The sequence below is a fragment of the Brachyhypopomus gauderio genome, chromosome 1 (assembly GCF_052324685.1).
Source record: "Brachyhypopomus gauderio isolate BG-103 chromosome 1, BGAUD_0.2, whole genome shotgun sequence".
Lineage (NCBI taxonomy): Eukaryota > Metazoa > Chordata > Actinopteri > Gymnotiformes > Hypopomidae > Brachyhypopomus > Brachyhypopomus gauderio.
Genome location: NC_135211.1, coordinates 3,144,047 through 3,166,996, shown reverse-complemented (window position 1 = coordinate 3,166,996; position 22,950 = coordinate 3,144,047). Strand labels below are relative to the sequence as shown.

Below are 22,950 nucleotides of genomic sequence, written 5' to 3'. Positions count from 1 at the left end.
TCAGGAAGTCACACCATTGTCGTTGGCTACCAATAAATTACTAAACAATTGTCTGCGGACTGATACACACACACTGCATTATGACTCCGGTCTATTCCTGTCTCCCTAAAGTGTCCTTTCACACACACGCAGACGCACAAGCTGTCTCTGTCTCATGCATACACAATTTGTTATGCTGTTATGAATAAAAAGATTGATTTGATAAAACTAATTCAGCTGAACTAATTCTGGTTTTAATTAAGGTAATGTAATTAGCTCGAGCCTGCTTCTTTGGATACATTTTTGTCAAAGACTTTAATTTGCAGCACCGAATAGAAAATCGGAGCCTAATTATGTCAATTCATTAAGTTTAGACAGTGCAGCGGAGACAAGCTTATTACTACAAACGGGGGGTTTGTTTACTTTTCTAATCTCATCTCCTCAGAGTTGAAGGATGAGCTGTTTCTGTTCTACGGGAAAGGTCGTCCCGGGCTCATCCGGGCATTCGGGGCCAGCGGCCAACGGGGAGACGAGCACCTGTTCCAGATCGAGGGGCTCGTGAGCCCGCGCGCGCTCGACTTCCACGCGCCCAGCGGCCACGTGTACTTCGCCGACACCACCAGCTCCGTGATCGGGCGGCAGAGGGTGGACGGGACGGGCCGGGAGACGCTCCTCAAAGACGGTACGGGGGGCGGCGTGTGTGTGGGGCTTTTCTTTTTATTTATTACAGTTACTCAACACCACACATGTTGTTTTGAGGTTTACACATTAACACTTGCGTTAATATTAATAAATATTGCGTTAATATTGCGTTAGTATTAATACATATTGAGTTAATATTGCGTTAGTATTAATAAATATTGAGTTAATATTGCGTGTTAGTATTAATAAATATTGAGTTAATATTGCGTTAGTATTAATAAATATTGAGTTAATATTGCGTTAGTATTAATAAATGCCAAAGAAACGTGAAACTAGTGGATTTCATTGTTATCAACGGCGGTTTTCTCTCCCCTGTGTGTGTGAGTGTGTTTGTGAGGGAGCAACTGTGTTAATATTTTGGAGGAATATTATGTTAATATTTTGGTCAGTTCGATACATTACTGAAATCTGCCAGTAAATGTGTAAGTGATCATTCCCATACAGCTATGTGCTGTAGTATACTAAAGTTATATTATCTAGTGTTACCGACCATCACAAATTCCTTGTTGTAGGTCAACCAAATAAATACATTTAATTTTTTTTAGTTAACAAAATGAGGTGGTTCCTGAATAACAAGCTATCCAGAAGCTTTCTTGGCTCCTATAAGCAGCTGGAAAAGCCCTTACTGAAATATTACAATTAACGTGGTTTTGTTAGCTATCTTGCCTAGTCAGTTATCTTTAGTTCATCTTCAGCTCTCTCTGTCCTCAATATTTGCTAGCAGTACATTTTTCATTTTAAACACAAAGGCCCCAGCGGCCCATGAACACCGCGCTGCTGTGTTTGTGAGGCGGGGGAACTTCCTCTGCCCTTGAACTCCACACAACCTTGAGCTCAAGGTGTTTTCAATAGAGTACAGGCCAGCTGAACTAAAAATAAGAAAAGTGGTTTTAACATTGAAATTTGTGGTAATGATTTCTGCTATGAGTAGGCCTAATTTTATTTTATTTTAACTTTACACCTATGACTTTATAGAGCGTGTGTAACCGGATCGGCGCACATCCGACGGGCCTGTGTTGGGCAGGTTTGATGCCTGCACTCGCTGAAGTGTTCGTGTGGAGACCTATGACTTGCGGCTAGTGATAAAGTGGACATAAGGGACAAGCTCGCTTGGCTATGTGATGGTGTTTATTTTTTGGGGAAGAGGACACGTAGAGGACAAGGATGAATTAAGCTGTCAGCAGCAGTTGGACTCAGTTCTCTCTCTCTCTCGCTCTCTCTCGCTCTCTCTCTCTCTCTCTCTCTCTCTCTCTCTCGCTCCCTCTTTGGTTTTTGTGTGCATCTATCACATTTACATTTTCTCTCCTCTCTCTTTTGCTCCCCTGTGTCTCCCTAGATTTAGATAATGTGGAGGGGCTTGCGGTGGACTGGTTGGGCGGTAACCTGTACTGGACCAGTGATGGTCACAGGAAGGCCATCAGCGTGGCCTGTCTGGAGAGGGCGTCGGACAGCCGGAAGACTCTGCTGCAGGGGGATATGTCTCACCCCCGAGCCATTGCCGTCGACCCCATCAGCGGGTAAAACCTCAGATTCCCCCATGTGTCAAAGGTTTAGGCCCGCGAGAAAATCCACCCAAAGTCACACCAGAGCGTTTCTCACAGTGAGGCGTTTCTCAGTCTTAAAGATGCATGAAAGAAAACATGTTTTTTAGTAATAGATTATTATTGCAAGGCATGCATGTAATGCTTAATGCGATACATTGTCTCAATATATTGTCAGTATTTTGTTCTATATATAATTTTATATTGTTCTTATTGGTTGGGAGTTTTTTGGAGGGACTTTTGGTAAACGTATTCTGACAAACCCTGTAAAGGTGTAAATTAAGTTTATTCCCATTCCCCGAAAGGATCCTTGAGTGCCGTGTAGGAGATTTAGGAAGCAATTGAGACCCCAAAAATACCATTCACCATTCTGTTGATCACAATGATGGTCCTAGAGCATGTTCCATCAGCCAGTGGGAGGCAAGAGTATCTTGAAAGGTGCTATATAAATTGAACATTCATTCATTCATTCAGTGTAGAGAGCATCATGGTCTGACCTATGAGCAGACAGGGTGGTACTGTAAGTGCGGTAGAAAAACATGATGCTTCCTAACTACAGGACACCAGCCTGTAACCGCTAGCGCAGTGATCCCCTCTACGCGCACGCATGCAGAAACGCACAACGACTGATCCTGGAGCAGTTTTGGGGTGTTTAGAGTGGTGGTTGATGCCAAGAGAAGCGTAAATAAAAGTTAGTAGCTGCTAAATATTCATGCCATGCAAAATGGAAAGCTAATTAAAGGTTAATATATTTGCATGGGAACAAATGGGCAGCTAGGGTTCCTCCAGCAGGTCCACAGCTGTGTGTATTCCTCAGAGGAGATGAACATGGCCGCCCTGTCAGGGCTGCATCACGCTATTCGGAGAAGCAGAGGACGTGTATAGAGAGAGTTTCATGTGCAGTGTTTTATTGTTCCTAAAACTCTGTGCTGTCTATTAAACTCTGCTGGTACAAATGGAATTTCTAGTGCAGTAGTTTCTCGTGATTACAGTTAGGGGGAGTAACCTCATGTAAATCGCATGCAGGGCATAGCCCAACTCTGCAGGTAAATCACCCCTAATGTTATTTACCCTCTGCATAGTTCTCACCATCGTCATCTAGTGTCCCATGACGAAACTGCTCTAGATGTTTTATCCTGCATCACTCTGTAACCAGCGACCATCTGATATGATAACGTGGAGCCTAGGAGATGTGCTTGCTTATGTATTTGTGTGTGAGGGAGGAAGAAAGAGAGAGAGAGAGAGAGAGAGAGAGAGAGAGCAGCTTGGTCTGCTCCTCTTCTCAGGTGCTTGAGGCCACAGATTTTCTGATTTCTCTCCATCTTTTATGCTGCTGCTTTGTCCCGCCCTCCCTGACCCTTCCGCGTCTCCCGTCCGTGTTGGAGACGTCGTGGTGAGGTGATGGATTAGCGGTTATGACTCCATGTCCTGCTCACCTTTGCTCCCACTACCCATCTGTAGTTTTGCGACTGCGGCCGTCATTCAAAAACAGCCGCCGGTAAATTATTCAGTGGGTCACTCTGAGAGGGAGATGGATCGCGTGTTTGTGTGCATGCGTGTGTCGTACGACAGAGCGCCCAAGCGGGTGAGGGAGAGGTCGAGGTGAACGAGTGTGTTTTGTGTTTGTATGCATGTCACTGTAAACTTCTGATGGCCTCAAGGGAGCTGTGTGACACAGATGAGAACCAAAATCTTAGAATTTCTTCAAATGTATTTTTACAGTCTTTGAAAGTAAGAACACTGGGCTTGTCCACTTCATGAGTCTGGAGTTTCTTGCGCTAAAACTCTAATCTTTTTCCTCTGATATCTTATTCCAGATGTAGTAGTCCTGACTGTTCTGAACGGTTTCTGCTAATTTTTTAAATATAAAATGCACTAGAGTGCTCTAGTTTAGCTTATGAGATTTTAGAATTTTTGTCGGTGTATAAATCGTTCAAATGTGCAACGCTGGGGATTATTTCCTATACTCCCGCTCCTGTTCGGCTTGGCTGTGTCCTCTTCAATTAGAAGGCGAAGGGAAGAGCACAAAGGCGTTCCAGGTGGGATTGAGGCTTAACGTGTCAAACACAAACTCCACTTCATCCTTGCTCTGTTGACCCAAGAACGCGCGTAACTGGACTGGCAAACAGCTGGGGAGATTTGCATACGCTGAAAAATGTTAAATACGTTCCGTCTCTTTAATGCAGTCCTTAGAAAACCATGAGCAGGAACCTGGATTACTTTATTTGTTCATATATCTTGCAAAAGCCGCCGCGTCGCAGCCGTTTGTCGATTCGTTTGTAATATTCACATGAAGCAAGACCAATACTTATATGGTTGGGTAGAGGAAATGACCTTCTGGGCCTGGTCTGACCCAAACGGCAGGCAAAGCAGAATTTGCTGCATGAGGCGAACTACCTACCCTGATGACAAAACGCAGGTTATTTGCAGTATTCACAGGTGCGGCCAAAATCAGAAACAGGCTTAGTGAAAGGAGTAAACGAATGAAGCGATGACTGGGTGAACCTCTCCTCTGGCCCGTAGCTGGATGTACTGGACAGACTGGGAGGAGGATGAGGTCAACGACAGCAGGGGGCAGATCGAGAAGGCGTGGATGGACGGGTCCCACCGCCAGTCCTTCGTGTCCTCCAGCGTCCTCTGGCCCAACGGTCTGGCTCTGGACACGTCCAGCAGCACCATGTACTGGTGCGACGCTTACTACGACCACATTGAGAAGATCTTCCTCAACGGCACCGGCCGCACGGTGAGCGTCCTCTTTCTCCTGCGTTCACGCGTTCCGACACACGAGCCAGATGGAGCATCAGAAACACAAAGGACGGGGGGAAAAATTTGCATTGAAGATTTATTCATATTATTCAATTTATACCGTTTCTTCATGCAAATGCTGCCCTGCACATTCATGCACCCTCCTGCCTTTGAGTCGGCTCACGCAGGCGTCGATAATTAGTCGAGGACTTTAGTGAGGTGTGTAATACCAGGGAACATGCAGAAATGTGCAGAGTAAGGGTTCTCCAAGACTGGTGACTCGAAATCACTTGATCATTCAGCGCTGTTTGCTAACTTGATTCTTGAATCCAATATTCTCACCCCCAAAACTGCTTTTCGTGTGTTTCTGTTGTGTAAGGTGGCGTACAACGGGAAGGAGCTGAATCACCCGTTTGGGATTTCACAGCACCAGAATTACATTTTCTGGACAGATTATATGAACGCTTCCGTCTTCCAGCTCGATACGCTCTCCGGTGATGTCACGGTGCTAAGACGGGAGAGCCCGCCCCTTTTCGGACTCCAGGTGTACAATCCGCAGAAACAGAAAGGTAAATGCCCCCGTTGTATGGCAAACCCAAAAGGAAACTTGAAAACGGAAACACTGCAGACAGTTTGTCTTGATTTTTACTGAAGGTTTTTAATTAATCTGTTTAGTGTAACATGCTATGCTGTAATTGTGATGCATTGAATATCCTACTGCATCGTCAGCGGGAAGTCAAATCGGCAAGTGGGGTAAGAGGAGAAAATTCCTCCCATGTGCGCTGCGCGGTAATTGGATCGTCTTGCGCGCGAGTTGGTCTGAATTTCGCTGTGGGCCTTTTTGAAAAATCTAAAATCACAGGGACCTGAACTTTAATCTGGACACCCAGCGTGCAGTTAGCAGGGAGCGTTTGCCGAGCCAAAATCACTGATGATAATTTTAACCTTAAAGTTTCCTGTGCCAAGCAGTTTTCTCGTGCTCTTTATTGGCTGAGGGTAATAACTCTTGGGCCTGGGGGCTCAATATGGTGGAATGTGCAGCAAACACTGTGTGGTCCCTGTGAGGGGCTTTATGCTGATGTAATGGCCTATTGCTTCGAATTTGGGCTCATTCGTTATGGTGACCTTATAGAGACTCTTAGATCATATAGATTATTAAGCACTCTGTTGCTGGCCTTTTCTTATTCATGGTTTGTAATAAAGGTTTATATATGCGACCCCCCCCCCCCCCCCCCCCCACACACACACACACACACACACATCCCTTGAAATGCTGTAATAACTGATCATCTTTTGCTGTTTAGAAAGTCCTGCAGTAAGAGCACTTGATTGTGACTGATATTTAATTTGTACTAAAGGATATTTAATTTTAAAAAGTAGCTTCCATGTTTTCCATTGTGTTGTCACAACCTGTGGAGATTTCATTATTTTTTTGAGCTATGTCCATCAGACACCACTATATATCCAAGGTCACATGACCATTGAATTAGAACTGGTCTTGTGATAGGATTTACTTGGCTATTAAAAATGCAGCCAATTTAGCATCACTGGAGCTGGGAAATTAGTTAAAATGGACCGATCACAAACAGCTCCCAGTTACCCTGCATAGAACACTTGAAAATAATCTAATGACGGAAGTGACAACATCGTCCCAAGTTCTGTTTAAACACGTTTCATATTTGCCAAAAATAAAGAAAGAAAGAAATCTCTTCAGTAGCTGCTGAATAGATTTTTATAGCAATGAAACATTTTCCAAAGATGTTCGTAAGTATTGTCACCATGTGACCAAACTTTGGTCTTTCCTTGTCTTTGTTAATGTAAAGAGTTTCAAAGACGCGTGTAATTCTGAGTGAAAGGACAACAAAGAAAGCAAACGATGTCCATGGGACATATCACCATACAAAAGCATATGACAATTTACTTACAAGTGCCTTTCAAGATACCCAAGATCACGATAACCAAGATATGACAATGAAGATGAAAAAAATAGTAAAACGAAAAGAATAATAGCACAATAACTATGCCTTACGATTTCAGAAAATAAAGATGTAAAATAGACTAAACTCTATTTTTGACGGGGAAGGCGGGCACATAGGAGAGGGGGGGTGGAGTTCCCGACTTTAGAACCTGCTCCACTACAGGCCCCGCCTCCCATGGTGCAGAGAAGGAACGTGTGGTATCTGAAGACCGGAGTGTATGCGAAGGTGTGTTGAAGTGGTGGATGACAGAAAGCAGGGAAGATTGCTGGTGTTGCAAACCTAGGAAGTTTTTCACACTGTGTTCAGACCTGGACAGGTACCCGGTGTAGATGTTGGAGTGTGTTCTCATGGTCTGGACAGGTACCCGGTGTAGATGTTGGAGTGTGTTCTCATGGTCTGGACAGGTACCCGGTGTAGATGTTGAAGTGTGTTCTCATGGTCTGGACAGGTACCCGGTGTAGATGTTGGAGTGTGTTCTCATGGTCTGGACAGGTACCCGGTGTAGATGTTGGAGTGTGTTCTCATGGTCTGGACAGGTACCCGGTGTAGATGTTGGAGTGTGTTCTCATGGTCTGGACAGGTACCCGGTGTAGATGTTGGAGTGTGTTCTCATGGTCTGGACAGGTACCCGGTGTAGATGTTGGAGTGTGTTCTCATGGTCTGGACAGGTACCCGGTGTAGATGTTGGAGTGTGTTCTCATGGTCTGGACAGGTACCTGGTGTAGATGTTGGAGTGTATTCTCATGGTCTGGACAGGTACCCGGTGTAGATGTTGGAGTGTGTTCTCATGGTCTGGAGCTCTGCCCTCACAGCCGAGCTCTCCACATGCTGTAACTCTAAACGTAGAGACATACAGGACATCACAGCAATCATCTAGTCCAGAAGTAATAAATGCATTGGATAAGTTACTGTAAGGGAGGCACACAATGTAGAGGTGTTCTGATGATGAAGGAACACAGTCTTAACCTCATATTAAATATGTCACTGGTAATGGGGGATCTAATATGAGCCATAATCCACGCCTGGGGAAGTAGCGGCAAAACGTGGCATATTTAGCCCTCGCTTAAGTTTCTTAAGCATGGCTGAAGAAGCCTTTAGTATTCAAATTACTCATTGTTCGGTAAAAAAATAAATAAATTAAAAAATCCAAGGTTTTGCGTTAGCCTAGAGAAGAAGGTCTGAAGGCTCAGTGCGTATGTAAATACACGGCTCAATGTGTATGTAAATATATGCATCACGTGCATAACAGTGGAATTGAAGGCCGTGCTTTCTGACTGCTTCTGCTGTTAACAAAGGGGAGCGTGTGAATAATACAGAGTAGCGGACCAATGACTGAACCTTGAGGAACATCACGTGAGAGATTAGTCAGAGCCGACTTAAACCTGCCAAGAGAGACAAGCTGTTATCTGTCAGGGAGACATTTAAACTGCATCACTGCAGGTATCATTCATGCTGACCGTGTTTTTAAGTCTGCAAGAGCAAGGTGTTGTATCACAGTGGAAGGTGGTAGTAATTGACCGAAGGTGCTTGAGAATTGAACGGAAAGGAAAGTGGTATGTGGTACATAATCAACGAGGAAAAAGTTTTGTTTTTAGTTTGCCCTTAGATGGGGCACATGAAATCCTCAAATGGCTCGTTCCATCTGTGGACGGCCATTGGCTTTAAAATCCTACAGACGTCCAGGCAACACTAGTAGAACCACTGTTTCGTTAAGCTCCATGAAGGGCCTTTTGTGACGTTTCTGTGTGTGTGTGTGTGTGTGTGTGTGTGTGTGTTTGTGTGGCTATATCACAGTACGGGCTACTTGGTGTGCTTCTTGTATGAGGTTATTGGTGCAAATTTGTACAAGGTACGTACCTTGTGCCTGTGTTTGTGTATGTGTGAGATATGAGAGCTTGTGGGAGTGTTTGTGAATGCATGTGTTCGTGTGAGGTGCTGTTTGTGTGTGCGTATATTTGTGTCAGGTGTGTGGGTGCGCGCTCGTGAGGCTTTGATCGTGGTTACTCTTCGTGATGGCTCATGCTGAGGCCGTCACATTGCACAGCATTCACCACAGACGCTCCCAGTCGCTAATGCTAATGGCCATCAGCTCCTCAATGGTCTGGAACGCTACAAAATGATCCTGAACAAGCCAGGAGGGTCCAGAGTGATCCGGAATGATCTGGAAGTGAGCATATGGCTCTCCTAGCCGTGGAAAGCTCTGTGAGAGAACGGTCACCCTGAGGGCCGTACGCTCTTTCGGTGACTCCTCTGGCCTTTCTCACAGTTCAGCGGCCTTCAAATGTAAGATTAGGGCCAGAGATTCACCCAGCGGTGGTCACAGGGGCTGCTCTTTTACAAAATGCATAACGAAAACAATCTTTATTATGTGTTTGTTGTGTGTGTTTCCTGAGGTGCCTGTTGCGCACAGCTGCAGTGTGAGCAGACAATGAAATGAAAAGCGTAGCCTGGCTTCGGCTGTGATGTAATCACACGAGAAGATTTATGGGAAGGAAGCAGACTGTGGGATATTCACAGTGTGGTCCAGAGTTTGATTGTGAATAGGCTTGTTATTTTGTTTTGGCAGTAACTGTGCAGTTAGATTTGTCCTTGGAACTAGCCGCAGGAGTAAACCTAATTGTTTTACTATCAATCAACCAGTCTGTCTTTCATGTTTTGGCTTACAAGCTTTCTAGGTTGCTAGCGGGCCCAGTGCTAGAGTAGAGGATTATGGGTGTTCAGAGCTTTCTTCTCAGCACAAGGCTGGACGTGTAGTCTGTAGGTGATTACCCATCACAGCGGTGCACGACGGCCCGGGGCCCAGGGCGGGGCAGAGCCGCCAGTCCAGCACCCGCCCAAACACCCCCCCCCCGGGAGCCATGGGCCGGAGCTTCGCCCCCTACCGCTCTGCGAGTGCTCTCTGACCCCAATGACTGAGCACCGACCCCAAGATTCCCTGTGATTTGTCAAAACAACCTGTGACTTTCTCGAACATCAGAAAAGGCCAGCAGCTCCCTGCTAAGAGGTCCGCAGAACTGTTATCAGACCCTGACACTGATTTGTAGAACAGCACTACGTCCATCCTCACCCCAGACACAAACACACCTCAGGCGAGACTCGCTCTACGGCACGCCCGATGACATCGAGCCACCCTGCCAGACTCTCCTCGCCCCGAACACTCCCTCCGCCTTTTTGAGATTCAAAGAAGATGTGAATGTCTAGGTGTGCACCCACGTTTGTCTGCTGGTCCCATCTGCTGTGGTGGGAGGATGCGAGACAGGTCCTGTCTCACTCCACATTCTCTCATCTTCATTCTCTTACCTCCGGCTTGGACAATGAAATATAGATCTGTTAGTATATAATCGACTTCTTTATGCTGTATGAGTTGATGTAATTCAATGCTATTATAGTCAGAGAAACAGTGAGGAAAAGCGAGAGAGGGGAGGGTTTGGAGAGAGAGAGAGAGAGAGAGAGAGAGAGAGAAACTCAGAAAGCGGGACAGTATATTACTCTATTATTCAGACTTTCATTATTTATGAAGCTATAATCAGAGCCTGTGTTTTGAAATCAGTTCTTTTTTTTGGCCTGCTGCACTTGCCATAGACACATCCTTGAGCCTGTTGGGAAAACATATCAATGGCCATTATTCACTCAGGCTTCAACGTCCAATTTCTTCTGTGGTCTTTTCTACTTTATTCTCATTAAGCGCATGCATAGACCAGTGTTCCAAAACTGACCTGAGTTCAGCTCCATCCGTCATACCTTATCCAGACAGAATGGTGCTCTTTTCAGAACTAGGCATTTTCATTTGGGGAGAAACTGACCAGTATAGTCTGACCAGTATAGTCTGACCAGTATAGTCTGACCAGTATAATCTGTGCCATGTTGAACAGTAGAAGAAGGATTTCTCATAATCTCTGTGCTTAGCTATGCAAAATGTAAAACGCACTTTCATTTTCCTATTCAGACATTAAAAGCCTGAGGTTTGCCCTTTGTGAAGTCAGTGTTGGTATGTTCTTACCAAAAGACGTATTAACAGTATTTTTCCAAGTTGAATTTAAGAACCAAATCTTAATATATAATTTTTTGTTTGCTTTTCTTTTAAGTGAAATGATTTTATGTTCTGTTTTTAAGCATAATTTATGATTTCTGCTTTCATGTGGTTGTTTGGGAACTAAAGCAAGCACATTACTACTCCATTGTTCGGCGAAACGGTTTGCTGTTGTTATAATACAGATCTTTCCCGAATAAACTGTTTGCAATTCCCGCGGGGCACGGATGCAGCTGCTTGGAGCCTTTTTCAGCTGGGCACACACGGCGCTCCGAGCATCCCACTGATATTCCAGTACCTGCACACGTTTGTACCATCTAACTTCACCAGAAAGAAAAAAAAATCAATGTTCTCGCTCAGGTGACACGTGTAGAAGTACAATTCACACGTTTACCTTCGGTTCTTCGGTGCACTTTACGTAACTTACGTAACGACATTGCGCTAGTAGAAGTGACGATGTGGCGGGGGATCGTCCAATCGTAACGCACCCTGGCTTCCTGGAGCCATATGCCATCACTGCCCATGCCTGAGGTCTGCCCCATGCTAACTGATGAGTGTCACATGGGTGTTTGGCTAACTGTCTGGATCCGTGGTGTTGGTGGTTCTTCGGAACAACCAGGCGGACCCCAGTGTAGGGACGCTGATCCTTTTCACTGCGGTTGTCTTTTTTTTTTAACACAGGCCCCTTTTCTGGCTCGACTGTCGTCTCTTTCTGTGTGAGTCACGTCTACACTGTGACCCATCCAATGAGTCACTAGTGAGTCTTAGCAAATCAGGCCGGAACATATCAGACTGTGTGCTGATGGAAGTCACCCGTCTCACCCTAATTGGCTAAAATGTCTGTCTCTCTCTCTTTACACACGTGCATATATATGTATATATAATACACTTTCACACATGCGCTCACATACACAACACACACACACACACACTTCTCCAGGTAGGAACGCGTGCTGGGTGGGGCACGGTGGCTGTGGTCTGTCTGCTCTCTGTCTGGCTGTGCCCGGGGGCCGTGTGTGTGCGTGCGCGGACACTCAACGTCTGCTGAAGGACAACGTCACCTGCTCGCGTAAGTAAACTTCACCCCTCACCCAGTCACCACACCTCCCTATATCTCCAAAATCACACGATCATATTGCTAATGTAGGCCTTTTGTTTTAAGCACCTACAGTCATATAACATTTCTAGAAACATTTAGATTGGTGAGAGAAACCCTGGAAGCCTCACGGTCAGTTACAGGGAAGAAAAGGGAGGGTGTTAAGACAGGGTAGTTAAAATGGTGTAATTAAGACAGGGTAGTTAAGAGTTGGATTTATATCTGGGATAAGAGTTGTGTGACGGTGAAACGAAGGCTGTGTTGGAATTAGGACTAATGGGTTAAGAGGTCAGATTATTGACAGGGTTGGTGTTTGTATTACCGTGAGTTTGTGTGTGTTCAGTAAGGAGAGGAAGTGTTGGTGCTGATCAATACAGACAGCAAGGTTACCGCTGCCATCCACAGCCTGATCAATATCTGGGCTGATCAATAGGAATATGACAGCAGATCAGATATGTTTATTCAAAGCTGAATACGTCTATTGATTCTCGATTCCAGGACAGAACCTAATGGCTCTATTCACCTGGCCTGACTGTGTCTCTACACATTTGAATGAGTATATGAATGTAATCATATGCATATATATGGATGCGTGTGTTTCACTGTGTGTACATTCATGTGTGTGTGCAAATGGACGCTTTGTGTGTGTGTGTGCAGCCCCGGTAGCAGTGTCCGGGTCCAAACACTGCAGTCCTGATGAGTTCCAGTGTGAGAATCAGCGCTGTATCCAGCTCCTTTGGCGTTGTGATGGTGATGATGACTGCTCAGATGGCAGCGATGAAGAACCTCGCCTCTGTTGTACGTCTCCCCCACCTCACTCCACCTCACTCTCCCCCCCCCCCCCCCCCACACTCCCCCCCCCACACTCCCGCCTCTCATCCTGCTGACTTAAAGCGATGCGGATTGGACCCAAACCAGTTCAAGAAATGATCACACGGCCCAAACAATTCAACACACACAGACTAACCAATAAGAATGCTCAAAGACACTGGCATCCTCCAGAAACCCCCAACCATTACTCTAGGGTGAATAGCCTCCGCTTGGTGGGAAGAACCTTCTAGAAGATAATAGCATGTCACTGCTACCTTTTGGTGATGCCCAGCTGTAGTCGGGATATCTAAAGACGGGCAACGGGGCTGTCTGTCACATTCCGACTCATGTGTTAAGAACTGCCAGCATACCCGGGGCAGAGATGCGCTGAGACATCCTATCACATCCATTAGAGACAATATTTTATCAGTTTGTCACTGTGCCATTTGTTAATGAATGTTGTTTGTGTGGGAGGTTTTTATCTTCAACACTGAGTGGCACCCTCATTATCAGCAATGATTTGTGTGTGTGTATAACATGCGTATGTATAAAATGTATAAAATAATATACAGTGTATATATACTGTGTGTATGCTTTGTGATGACAGGTGCACAAACCAGTACACACCACGTTAGAAAATGAAGCAGGCAGGATAAAAACAGTAAACTAAGACTGTGTGCATGCAACAAACACACACACAGGCAAACAAATACCGCGACGTGCATGAAACCAAACTGCATGCACGTAAACACACACACACACACACAATAGTCAAAACGAAACTCAGCACGCGGAAAACTCGACACGCAAAATAAAGCTCAACCATAAAAGCACAGGAGAAAGACCAACATAAAACAACGTGGAATACTCAACACGTGAAAAGACAAAACTCAACCATATAGGCACGGGAGGAAAATAATAAAGGCAACTCAAAGAACGCTGAAAAAACTCAACACATGAAAATGAAACCAAGGACGCCAGGGGAAGAAACTGGCAGCAGCCAAACGCCACAACAAAACAAAAACCCTTCCCAAAATAAATGAGTAACGGATAGGAAGAGAAATAGTAGGAGAAAAACTCGAGATAGGCCAGTAAGCAGCACAGGAGATAGACTCTGGAATAAGTAATAGAATAAAGGCAGAGAAGAGAGAGAACGAGAGAGAGTAAGGTGGCGAGATACCTTTAACACGGGAACGCAACGTAGTGACTGAGGAAAACGGAGAAAGGGCCGAGAGCGTAACAGCAAACTAATCAGCAGTGATCCGTCACAACAAGCTTCCTTAAGAAGCCATGGCAACAGGTATGACGGATCACTACAGATTGCGCTTGTTAAGCCTGGCATTGGCACGGGCATTTGAACGGTCCAAACTCGAAGTTAAATTTCAAGCAGGCTCAAAAAGAAACAGGAGCGCGAAATGTGAATTCTTCTAACGGGATGAGAGAAAGCGGACATTCAATTATGTCATATTACGAAAACTCTGGGAAGAACCTCCTACAAACCGATGAAAACAGCGATTTTTTTTACAGTGCGCTTGTGATCACTGATTTAGCTTAGACAGCGCGACCGGAGAAAAATGGCCGCGGCTCAATCATTATCATGCGGGGATATCCAAGTCCCTACTTTATTTTTTTGAGCAGTGTATATATATAATTTGCCACCCATCTCTGCCTCCCCAGCAGTGCCATACTGTAAACAGTTTCAACAGTAAATGCCACGGTCTGAGAGAGATGTAGGAGAACCATAAATGTGTTTTTTAGATAGTGAGAATAGCCATCTCATACTTAACCCTCTTGATGAATTGGGCTTTAGACTCACAGAAGGTTGATCTTGAGAACATTGCTCAACATCTTCCCATCTCAGATGTGTTTCCTTTGGTTCACTCGATAAATTAGAGTTTGTGTAATGCCATGTAGTAATGTACTAAGTGTAATGAATTAGAGGTTGTAAATAAGTTATAAGTAGTGGATTGTTCACATGTGTGTTGTGTGTGCGTGTGTGTGTACACATGTATGTGTATTTGATGTGTGAATGCTTGTGTGTCTGTGGTGTGTGTTGTGTGTGTGTGATTGTGGGGACACATGCGTGTGGTTTGTGTGTTCCTGCCATCTCAGCCAACCGCAGCTGCCCCCAGGACCAGTTCCGCTGCATGAACAGCCGCTGTATACCCAAAAAGTGGCTGTGTGATGGGGCTGACGACTGTGGCAGCAACGAGGACGAGGCCAACCTCACCTGCTCAGGTGAGTCCCTCTACACACACCTGGCCCACATCCTCACCTGCTCAGGTGAGTCCCTCTACACACACCTGGCCCACATCCTCACCTGCTCCGGTGAGTCCCTCTACACACACCTGGCCCACAACCTCACCTGCTCAGGTGAGTCCCTCTACACACACCTGGCCCACAACCTCACCTGCTCAGGTGAGTCCCTCTACACACACCTGGCCCACAACCTCACCTGCTCCGGTGAGTCCCTCTACACACACCTGGCCCACAACCTCACCTGCTCAGGTGAGTCCCTCTACACAGGCCTGGCCCACAACCTCACCTGCTCAGGTGAGTCCCTCTACACACACCTGGCCCACAACCTCACCTGCTCAGGTGAGTCCCTCTACACACACCTGGCCCACAACCTCACCTGCTCCGGTGAGTCCCTCTACACACACCTGGCCCACAACCTCACCTGCTCCGGTGAGTCCCTCTACACACACCTGGCCCACAACCTCACCTGCTCAGGTGAGTCCCTCTACACACACCTGGCCCACAACCTCACCTGCTCAGGTGAGTCCCTCTACACAGGCCTGGCCCACATGTAGCTCTGCTCTCTGTGGTGATGGAGAGTGCTCTGCAGTGAGTGAGAGGGCCTCCTCCCATTGGGCAACACGGAGAGAGCGTGCGGGAGAGTGAGAGAATGAGGCGTCTCACTGACACCTCAGTATAATTTCCCCTGTTGGCACAGGTCTGCATGTCATCCATTCCCTTCGGGAGCAGAGCCCAGGTGTGTATATAATAGCTCCATCCCTGCCAGCGTAATTCATCACACGCACTTCCTCCACCGTACGCGCCACACAAATCGGTTTCACATCAGTGGGTTTAAGCTTGGGCGGGAGCGGCAGCCTGTGTTTGGGGGCGGTGTGGTGTGTGTGTGTGTGTGGGGGGGGGGGGGGGGGGGGGGGGGGCAGGGTTAGAGGGAGGTGTGTTGGTGGTCCTCTCTCAAATCGCCCCTCTGTTTTAGAGAGGGAGGGTAAGAGGGAGAGGAGCTTCTTCCTCATGCTGTAGCCATGATATCTGAATCTCTCTAAGACGCATCCGCGAGCAAGCTTTGGGCTTTCTGGATCCCCTCTGACTGCAGAGTGAACCTGTAATCCCCTGAATCAATAGCCCAGTGGCGGGCCGGCGTTTGTGCCGCACTGCTGTTTTGTGGACCTGGAATTATTGCCTCTGGCCATCTCACACTAGATACACGATAAAAGATTAAAGACAAATTGCAGACGTCTAGCCAATAGGCGTTAATCGATTTAATTTAGATAGTCCAGAGACAAAGCTCTCCTTCGGGGACAATAAAATATTCTGCTCTGATCTGATCCAAAAAAAAAAATGGAAGAGAACAAAAGAAACTTAGAAAGGTCAACGTCTCCGATTAGACGGAAAGCAAACTCCTATTTGTACTGATTCCCAGTGTCTGTCGTTCTGGCTGTTTTTCTCCACACATGAGCCCCAGGAGAACGAGGACTCGCGCAAGCTCTCCTGGGGAGCTGTTTTGAGCGTCTCTTAGCCCAACACCCTCCGCGTGGCACCCTCCGAGAGGCGTCGGGGCCGCGTCCTGGCCTCTGATTGACTCCGCGTAAACACGGAGTTTTTTTCCCCCGTCCCCAGTGACAGCGTGCATCACTTTGCCCTGTTTCCTCGATTTAGACAGCTCGTTTGGAACTGACCCAGACAGATTTAAGCAGAGCGGGCCTCGGAGCTCACTGGAGCTGTCGAATTACCGAAGGCCCCTGAGTTGAGAGGCTTCTTCAAAAATGTCACATCGGTAGTGGTATTTTACCCCCCACAGAGCTTACATCAGCTCCCTCAGAAGGCAGACGGGCTCCACGAGAGGAAATTAGTGCTGAACGCTTTCACTGAGCTCTGCCACCAAATTACCGTTTTCCTCCACATCGAGACGGATTGGAGATTCACAGACCTACAACACACAGACCCGAGGAAGCTTCTCCGTGCACCACCGATTCATTTCTGATTTTCATTCTATTCTTCTCTCCCCCCTTTTTTTCTTTCTTTTTTTTTAAAGAATACAAGCGTTGAATTTTTACAGCATTTTTGTGAAACAATTTCAGATAAGACTTAACTGGGTAAACGTTAATTTTTTTTATATCTCAGGCCATTACCAGAGTGTTTTGAGTTTTGTCTTTCGACACCATAATAATTTATGAAGTCTGAAGGAAGAAAGCCAATATGAAAGCCTTTAGAGAAAGCAGAATTTGACATATTAGAAGAGCTAGTTGAAGTGTATAACATAAGTGAGTTAGCTAATGCGGGCAATTATGAAAAACATCACTTGTTAAATAGGCTAATTTCATCAGTAAATCACTCCAACATAAAAGCCCCCTGAAAAAGAAAAGATTTTCCCCCTTCTTCATATACATTTTTTAATATTTTTCTTCTGGAAACATCAATGCAAGGAGAAACAAAGGCACTGACTGGCTATGAGGTTTCTTTGATCTTTATCTGCTGTGCACAATTATTTTTGTTGTTCCTTCCAAAAATGGATTAAGGTTTCTAAAAGTTAAATGAATACATCAGTAAATGCTTACATCCATAAATAGCATGCTGCAACACATACTGCATGGATTCTGTTTGGAGGTGATACTGTGCAATTTTTTTAACAAGCTTGAGGTTTTCCTCTAGCACAGTGGCCAACCAGCAGATCTCGATCGACAGGTGGATCTTCTAGATAGACAGGTGGACCTCCTAGATATACAGGTGGACCTCCTAGATATACAGGTGGATCTTCTAGATAGACAGGTGGATCTTCTAGATAGACAGGTGGATCTTCTAGATAGACAGATGGATCTTCTAGATAGACAGGTGGACGTCCTAGATAGACAGTTGGACGTCCTAGATAGACAGGTGGACATCTTAGATAGACAGGTGGATCTCCTAGATCTCCCGTGTTGATCATTTCAGCCATATGAGCATTACGAATGCAGCAGTTGTTACATTTACCATTGCTGTAACCCTCTACATGAGCACTTTAACTAGTGACGTGAGGCTGTTATTTATTGTTACATGTTTCAACTACAGTCCCTCTGTCCTCCAATTTGACTCTGAATAAAATGTCCGAGTATGTAGTAGCAGACAGTAGCGAGTGGAATTACCCACACAAAACCCCGTTTGATCTTACCAAATGTGGAGCAGAACCCACAATAACATTAGCAAAGCAATGGCACAAATCGGTATTATTGTTTTATTTTAAATGTTCAGTCTGATTGCAATGTTACTGGATAGTTCATCTGGTCTTTTATTCTGCCAATGGGGGAAAAATACATGGCAGAGATAAACTTCAGCTGCAAAGCTATTTTAATATGACACTTTTCTTGGCAATAACTTTCATCAGCTGTGGGCTGATCTCAGTAGCAGGTTTAAAAAAAATCTTTGGTCAAAATAATAAAGTCAAAATTACAATTCTGGTAGCAAGTAGATTTTTTTTTTTACATGGACACAGGGAGAAAGATTTTTTTATCTGCATAACTATGGCAGTGTTCCAGCTAAAATAATCAAACAACAAACTGCATTTTGATTGGTATACGAAATTACCTCTCCAGCAGAAAACAGCCAGCTTGGGCATCACTCAGAAAACATTTGTCCTTTATCTGCAATCTGGAAAAGGCCACCCCAATCTAGAAAAGGCCACCCCAATCTGGAAAAGGCCACCCAATCTGGAAAAGGCCACCCCACTCTAGAAAAGGCCACCCCAATCTGGAAAAGGCCACCCCAATCTGGAAAAGGCCACCCCAATCTGGAAAAGGCCACCCCAATCTAGAAAAGGCCACCCCAATCTAGAAAAGGCCACACTAGTGTTTCTTGTAATTTTTTTTTCTTTTTCTTCCTGTTCACCAAATTCAAGCTGTTGCTTGCGTGTAAAAACACAAAAGTCACTCTTGCCAGTTTTTAGTTTGTCCATTTTGGACCACATTGTGCAACATGGTGGAATTTGATGGAGGCGGACCCTCTCTCTATGGGGGTGTGGCTTATGAGTTTGAGATGACAGCTTAAGGCTCAAAAATGAAAGTTTTAGTCTAGTTGGAAAAATATATACTGAAGCTTCATTCCATGTTGTCAGTCCAAAGCACACACCCAAAAAAGAGGAGGAGCCAATGAGGGTCTCTGCCCCTTATTTAGTGACCTTTACAAAAACCAAAGATAATATCAGCAACAAGTGTATGATCAATTGGAGTTATTGTACCAGCTGTGTATTTTGGACGTAGACATGGTCCTTATGTAGATGTTAATGTCGGTAGAGATTTAAATTTGTCCAGATTTCACAAGGCGATCTTATTCTTAAAATGTCGGAGTGCGCTGTACTACCAGTGCTGACTGTTAATTTGTAGCAGCATTGAAATTAATTGCCCAAATAATTCAGCCTTGGTTTACTAAAGATTTACAAGTGTAAGAACATGTCCCAACTGGATAACACAGATTAAAAACTGTCCAAGCTGACCTACTGACAGGATCTATAGTCAGTTTGGTTCGGGTGAGCGAAATAATTGTATCTGTTTTGTAGGTTTTCCTTAATTGAATTGCAGTTTTGGCCTTTTCTGTCTAAGGCTGGAGAATAGAAGATGGTGTCAGTACAAATGAATTGACTAGACTGAGTTAATTGAGCACCCGCAAGGTTATTTTCCAAGCCTGAAAGTAGTTTAGCGAACAGAGAGATTGTGTGTTCGAGTAATGCCATATCTGCCTGTTGGACACCATAGTTTAGTGTTATTTGACCTCTCGTTCTGCGACCTCCAATCTCCCTTCAGTTTGTGTTTCCGTTACATCTCTTTGAAACCCGACCTCCCCACAGCCATTGAAAGCATTTAGCACAAGTAAAAGGCTCATTCAAATATTCCCTTTGTTCTTATTGTCTTTCCAACATGTTGTATTTGTAAATCCCTCACAAACGTGACTGACCATGCAGATTAGCTTATTATATTTGGTATCTTATTCCACGGGCCTGTGTGGATGAGGAGATGATTGATGGTTGATGAGGCCACTATGAAGGTTGCATGAAATACAATTATGCTGCTTTTATTAAAACCGTATTGTTTATGCTTTTAGATTTGCATCTGTCCAGCAAGTTCCCTTATGCACCTTCATTCATATGTGTCAGGGACTGTGTTGGACAGCTGTCAAGAAGTTAGCGCTTAGCCCTAAAATACACCCTTTAATATTAAACAAAGAAAGACTGATGCAGAATGCAGAGTTTGTACAAGGCATTGTACAAAAGCAGTAAGGATGATTCACAGATCTCCACTCATCCAGGGAGGCTGCAGTCAGGACCAGCTTTGTAATATCCTACTGCAAGAAACAGTAAGACATTCTCTGATGGGGAGTTCGTCAAAGGTTGTTTGGTGGATTCTGCAGTGCTAATTTGTCCTGAGAAAAAGGAAGCATTTGCAAATGTGTCGCTCTCGCTCTCCCGCGACGAGACGGACCGAGGGGAATTTGGAACTTCAGCTGCAACACAAAGCGGATAATTTGAACTATATATTTTTCTTGGCTCTGGCAAGAGCTGTGATGTCCATGATTCAGCCCAGTTACTGATCTTTATACGTGGGGTAACTAAAAGCTTTGAGATGATGGGGGAGCTGGCAGCTTTGCGGTCGATGTGATTCTAGTTTTTTTTCTAGACTGAACAAGTTCATTAAATAATGATATAATTCTGTCCTCCACATTTCTCTTCTTTCAGGTTTTATTTATTATTTTAACTTTTTAAGTGAATAATTTTTTTACTGTATATAGTTTATTAGTGTGGCCCCTTGGGGAAATGAATTGCCCACCCCTGTTCTGGAGGGAAATCTAGAATCGAAATCTAGATTCAGCTAATGCTGGAGTGATGTCACAAACGACAGTGACAAAAAGGGCCACAGTAATTGAGCTCTTTAGTAGAAATAGTTTCGACTATAAGAAGAGCTGATGGCTCCATATTTTTGGCTGGTGGACCAAGGAGTGACAGTGATTTGTGTAAAAACCTCAGCAAGAAGATTGTGCCTGACCACCTCGTAGCTTCTGAAAACCCACTACTGAACCAGTACCACGTCACTGCCCTGACACTACCACTCACATCTCTGATATTACCATTTCACTATTGTCACTAACCTGCCACTACCCTCTCACTACCATGTCTGTTTCCTGCCTCTAGACCACACCCTTGCCACTGATAACGTCCAGTCAGAGGTCCTGTCCACAGAAAGAGGCACACACATTGTGTATGCCAAAAGATAAACCACACTTTAGAATTACACACTTACAAAATGACATACAAGATGTGTATTCCTAATGAGATGGCTGGTGGGTGCAGCTCCCGAACTACAGCCAGGTCTTCAGATGAACCACATCCTGGAACACGGCCTCGGTCTCTCCAGCAGGAAGGAACCCCAGAGTCATTGAAAGGTCTTGGAGTCCAGCCCAGGGTTTTATCTCGGCTGAGGACCGGATGAATGCAGTGGTTGGTGGCACACTGGAGTTGAACCCATACGGTTGGAAATGCAGACACACATGGCAGCCCAGTTAGTGAAAGACAGAGGAACTAAAACTAAAGCTCGCAGATCTTTAATCGTGAGGGTGATGGGACGACCTGGTATGAAGATCTGATTTGATGACAGTCGGTAACGTTACCAGGGAGATCCCTCTGGCTCTGCTGGTGTCTGCTGGTCTGAAAGTTCTGATGCTTTACAGAAACACTCTGCTCACCGGCCTTTTCTTCCCACCTTTTCCCCCCTATTATCTCAATAAAATACTCAGTGCAAACAGTTTGTTATGAATTTATGAATAATGGCAAGGTTCGCTTCACTGTTTGTTTATTTACGTCTCTAATCTTCTTTCTGCAGCTCAGACATGCCAGGCGGGGCAATTTTCCTGTCAGAACGGCCGGTGCATCCCAGAGACCTGGCGCTGCGATCGGGATGACGACTGCGGAGACCAGTCAGACGAGCCGTCCACGTGCGGTGAGGGAGCGTTGGCCGTCCGCACGCGAGGCCCTTCTTAAGCTTCTCATTCATCACTCAGCTGTTTCTTTGATCTCACACCCCACCTCCTCCACCCGGTGTTCACCCTTTATTTATCAAAGCTGTCCTTTCTCTCCCGAATGAGTCTGTATGGTCAGAGCAGTGGTAATGCAGACGCTACAATAACTCTGATACCCCCAGATTGCTGTTATTTCAAATCTGGTTTATTAGAGGATAAAATTGGGCATCCAGTAAAATCCTTAACAGTGTCATGATGAGGACATTTAACGAAAGCTCGGCTAACGAAAGCTTGGCTATTTCCGCTACGCGTGACACGAACGTTCTTTTTTTCTGTTAAACAAAGCTTTATTTCCATTGCTGTGTGTTGGAAATACAGTTCTGCTAGAGGTTACAGAATTTGACGCTGCATTTGGAAAAGCTTATAAAAGAGGCTTATATGGAATAAGATGGACTAGTGCACAGGCTTTGAAGCCTCCTTTATGCTAAACCAAGTTTGTTGCTGCTCAGTCCTTAGGACCTGGCCACTAGCCGAGTCTTCCACCTAACTCCACACAACATAGTTGGGCTAATTGTCAGATGTACAGAAGGTCCATTGCCTGAGTTCTAGACAGTATCTTTAAGCGTAGCGGAGCAAGTTGTAGGTTCTGACTTGTCTTGGGTAGGGGCGCTGTGGGACAGCAGCAGAGAGTTTTGTCCTTGAGGATCGTTTAAATATTTAGTAACCTATGCTCTGAGCTTCATGATAAAGGAAGCATATGGTGTGAAGCGCTCACCATTACTGAGACATCTGGACCGCTTTCATAGGATACGTCCACGTATACTAAAATACTAAATG

The 22,950-nt window shown here is 45.2% G+C and overlaps 1 protein-coding gene across 1 annotated transcript in view; it reads left to right on the top strand.

Annotated features, from left to right (window-relative positions):
- Window positions 1-22,950, top strand: part of lrp1ba (low density lipoprotein receptor-related protein 1Ba) — a 284,803-nt gene that overhangs the window by 54,662 nt on the left and 207,191 nt on the right. Inside the window, exons 11-18 of the mRNA XM_077010394.1 lie at window positions 425-661; window positions 2,018-2,198; window positions 4,746-4,965; window positions 5,347-5,536; window positions 11,917-12,045; window positions 12,730-12,870; window positions 14,995-15,120; window positions 21,978-22,094. Of these exons, the coding sequence (XP_076866509.1) occupies window positions 425-661; window positions 2,018-2,198; window positions 4,746-4,965; window positions 5,347-5,536; window positions 11,917-12,045; window positions 12,730-12,870; window positions 14,995-15,120; window positions 21,978-22,094 (1,341 nt within the window). The remainder of the gene's footprint in view (window positions 1-424; window positions 662-2,017; window positions 2,199-4,745; window positions 4,966-5,346; window positions 5,537-11,916; window positions 12,046-12,729; window positions 12,871-14,994; window positions 15,121-21,977; window positions 22,095-22,950) is intronic.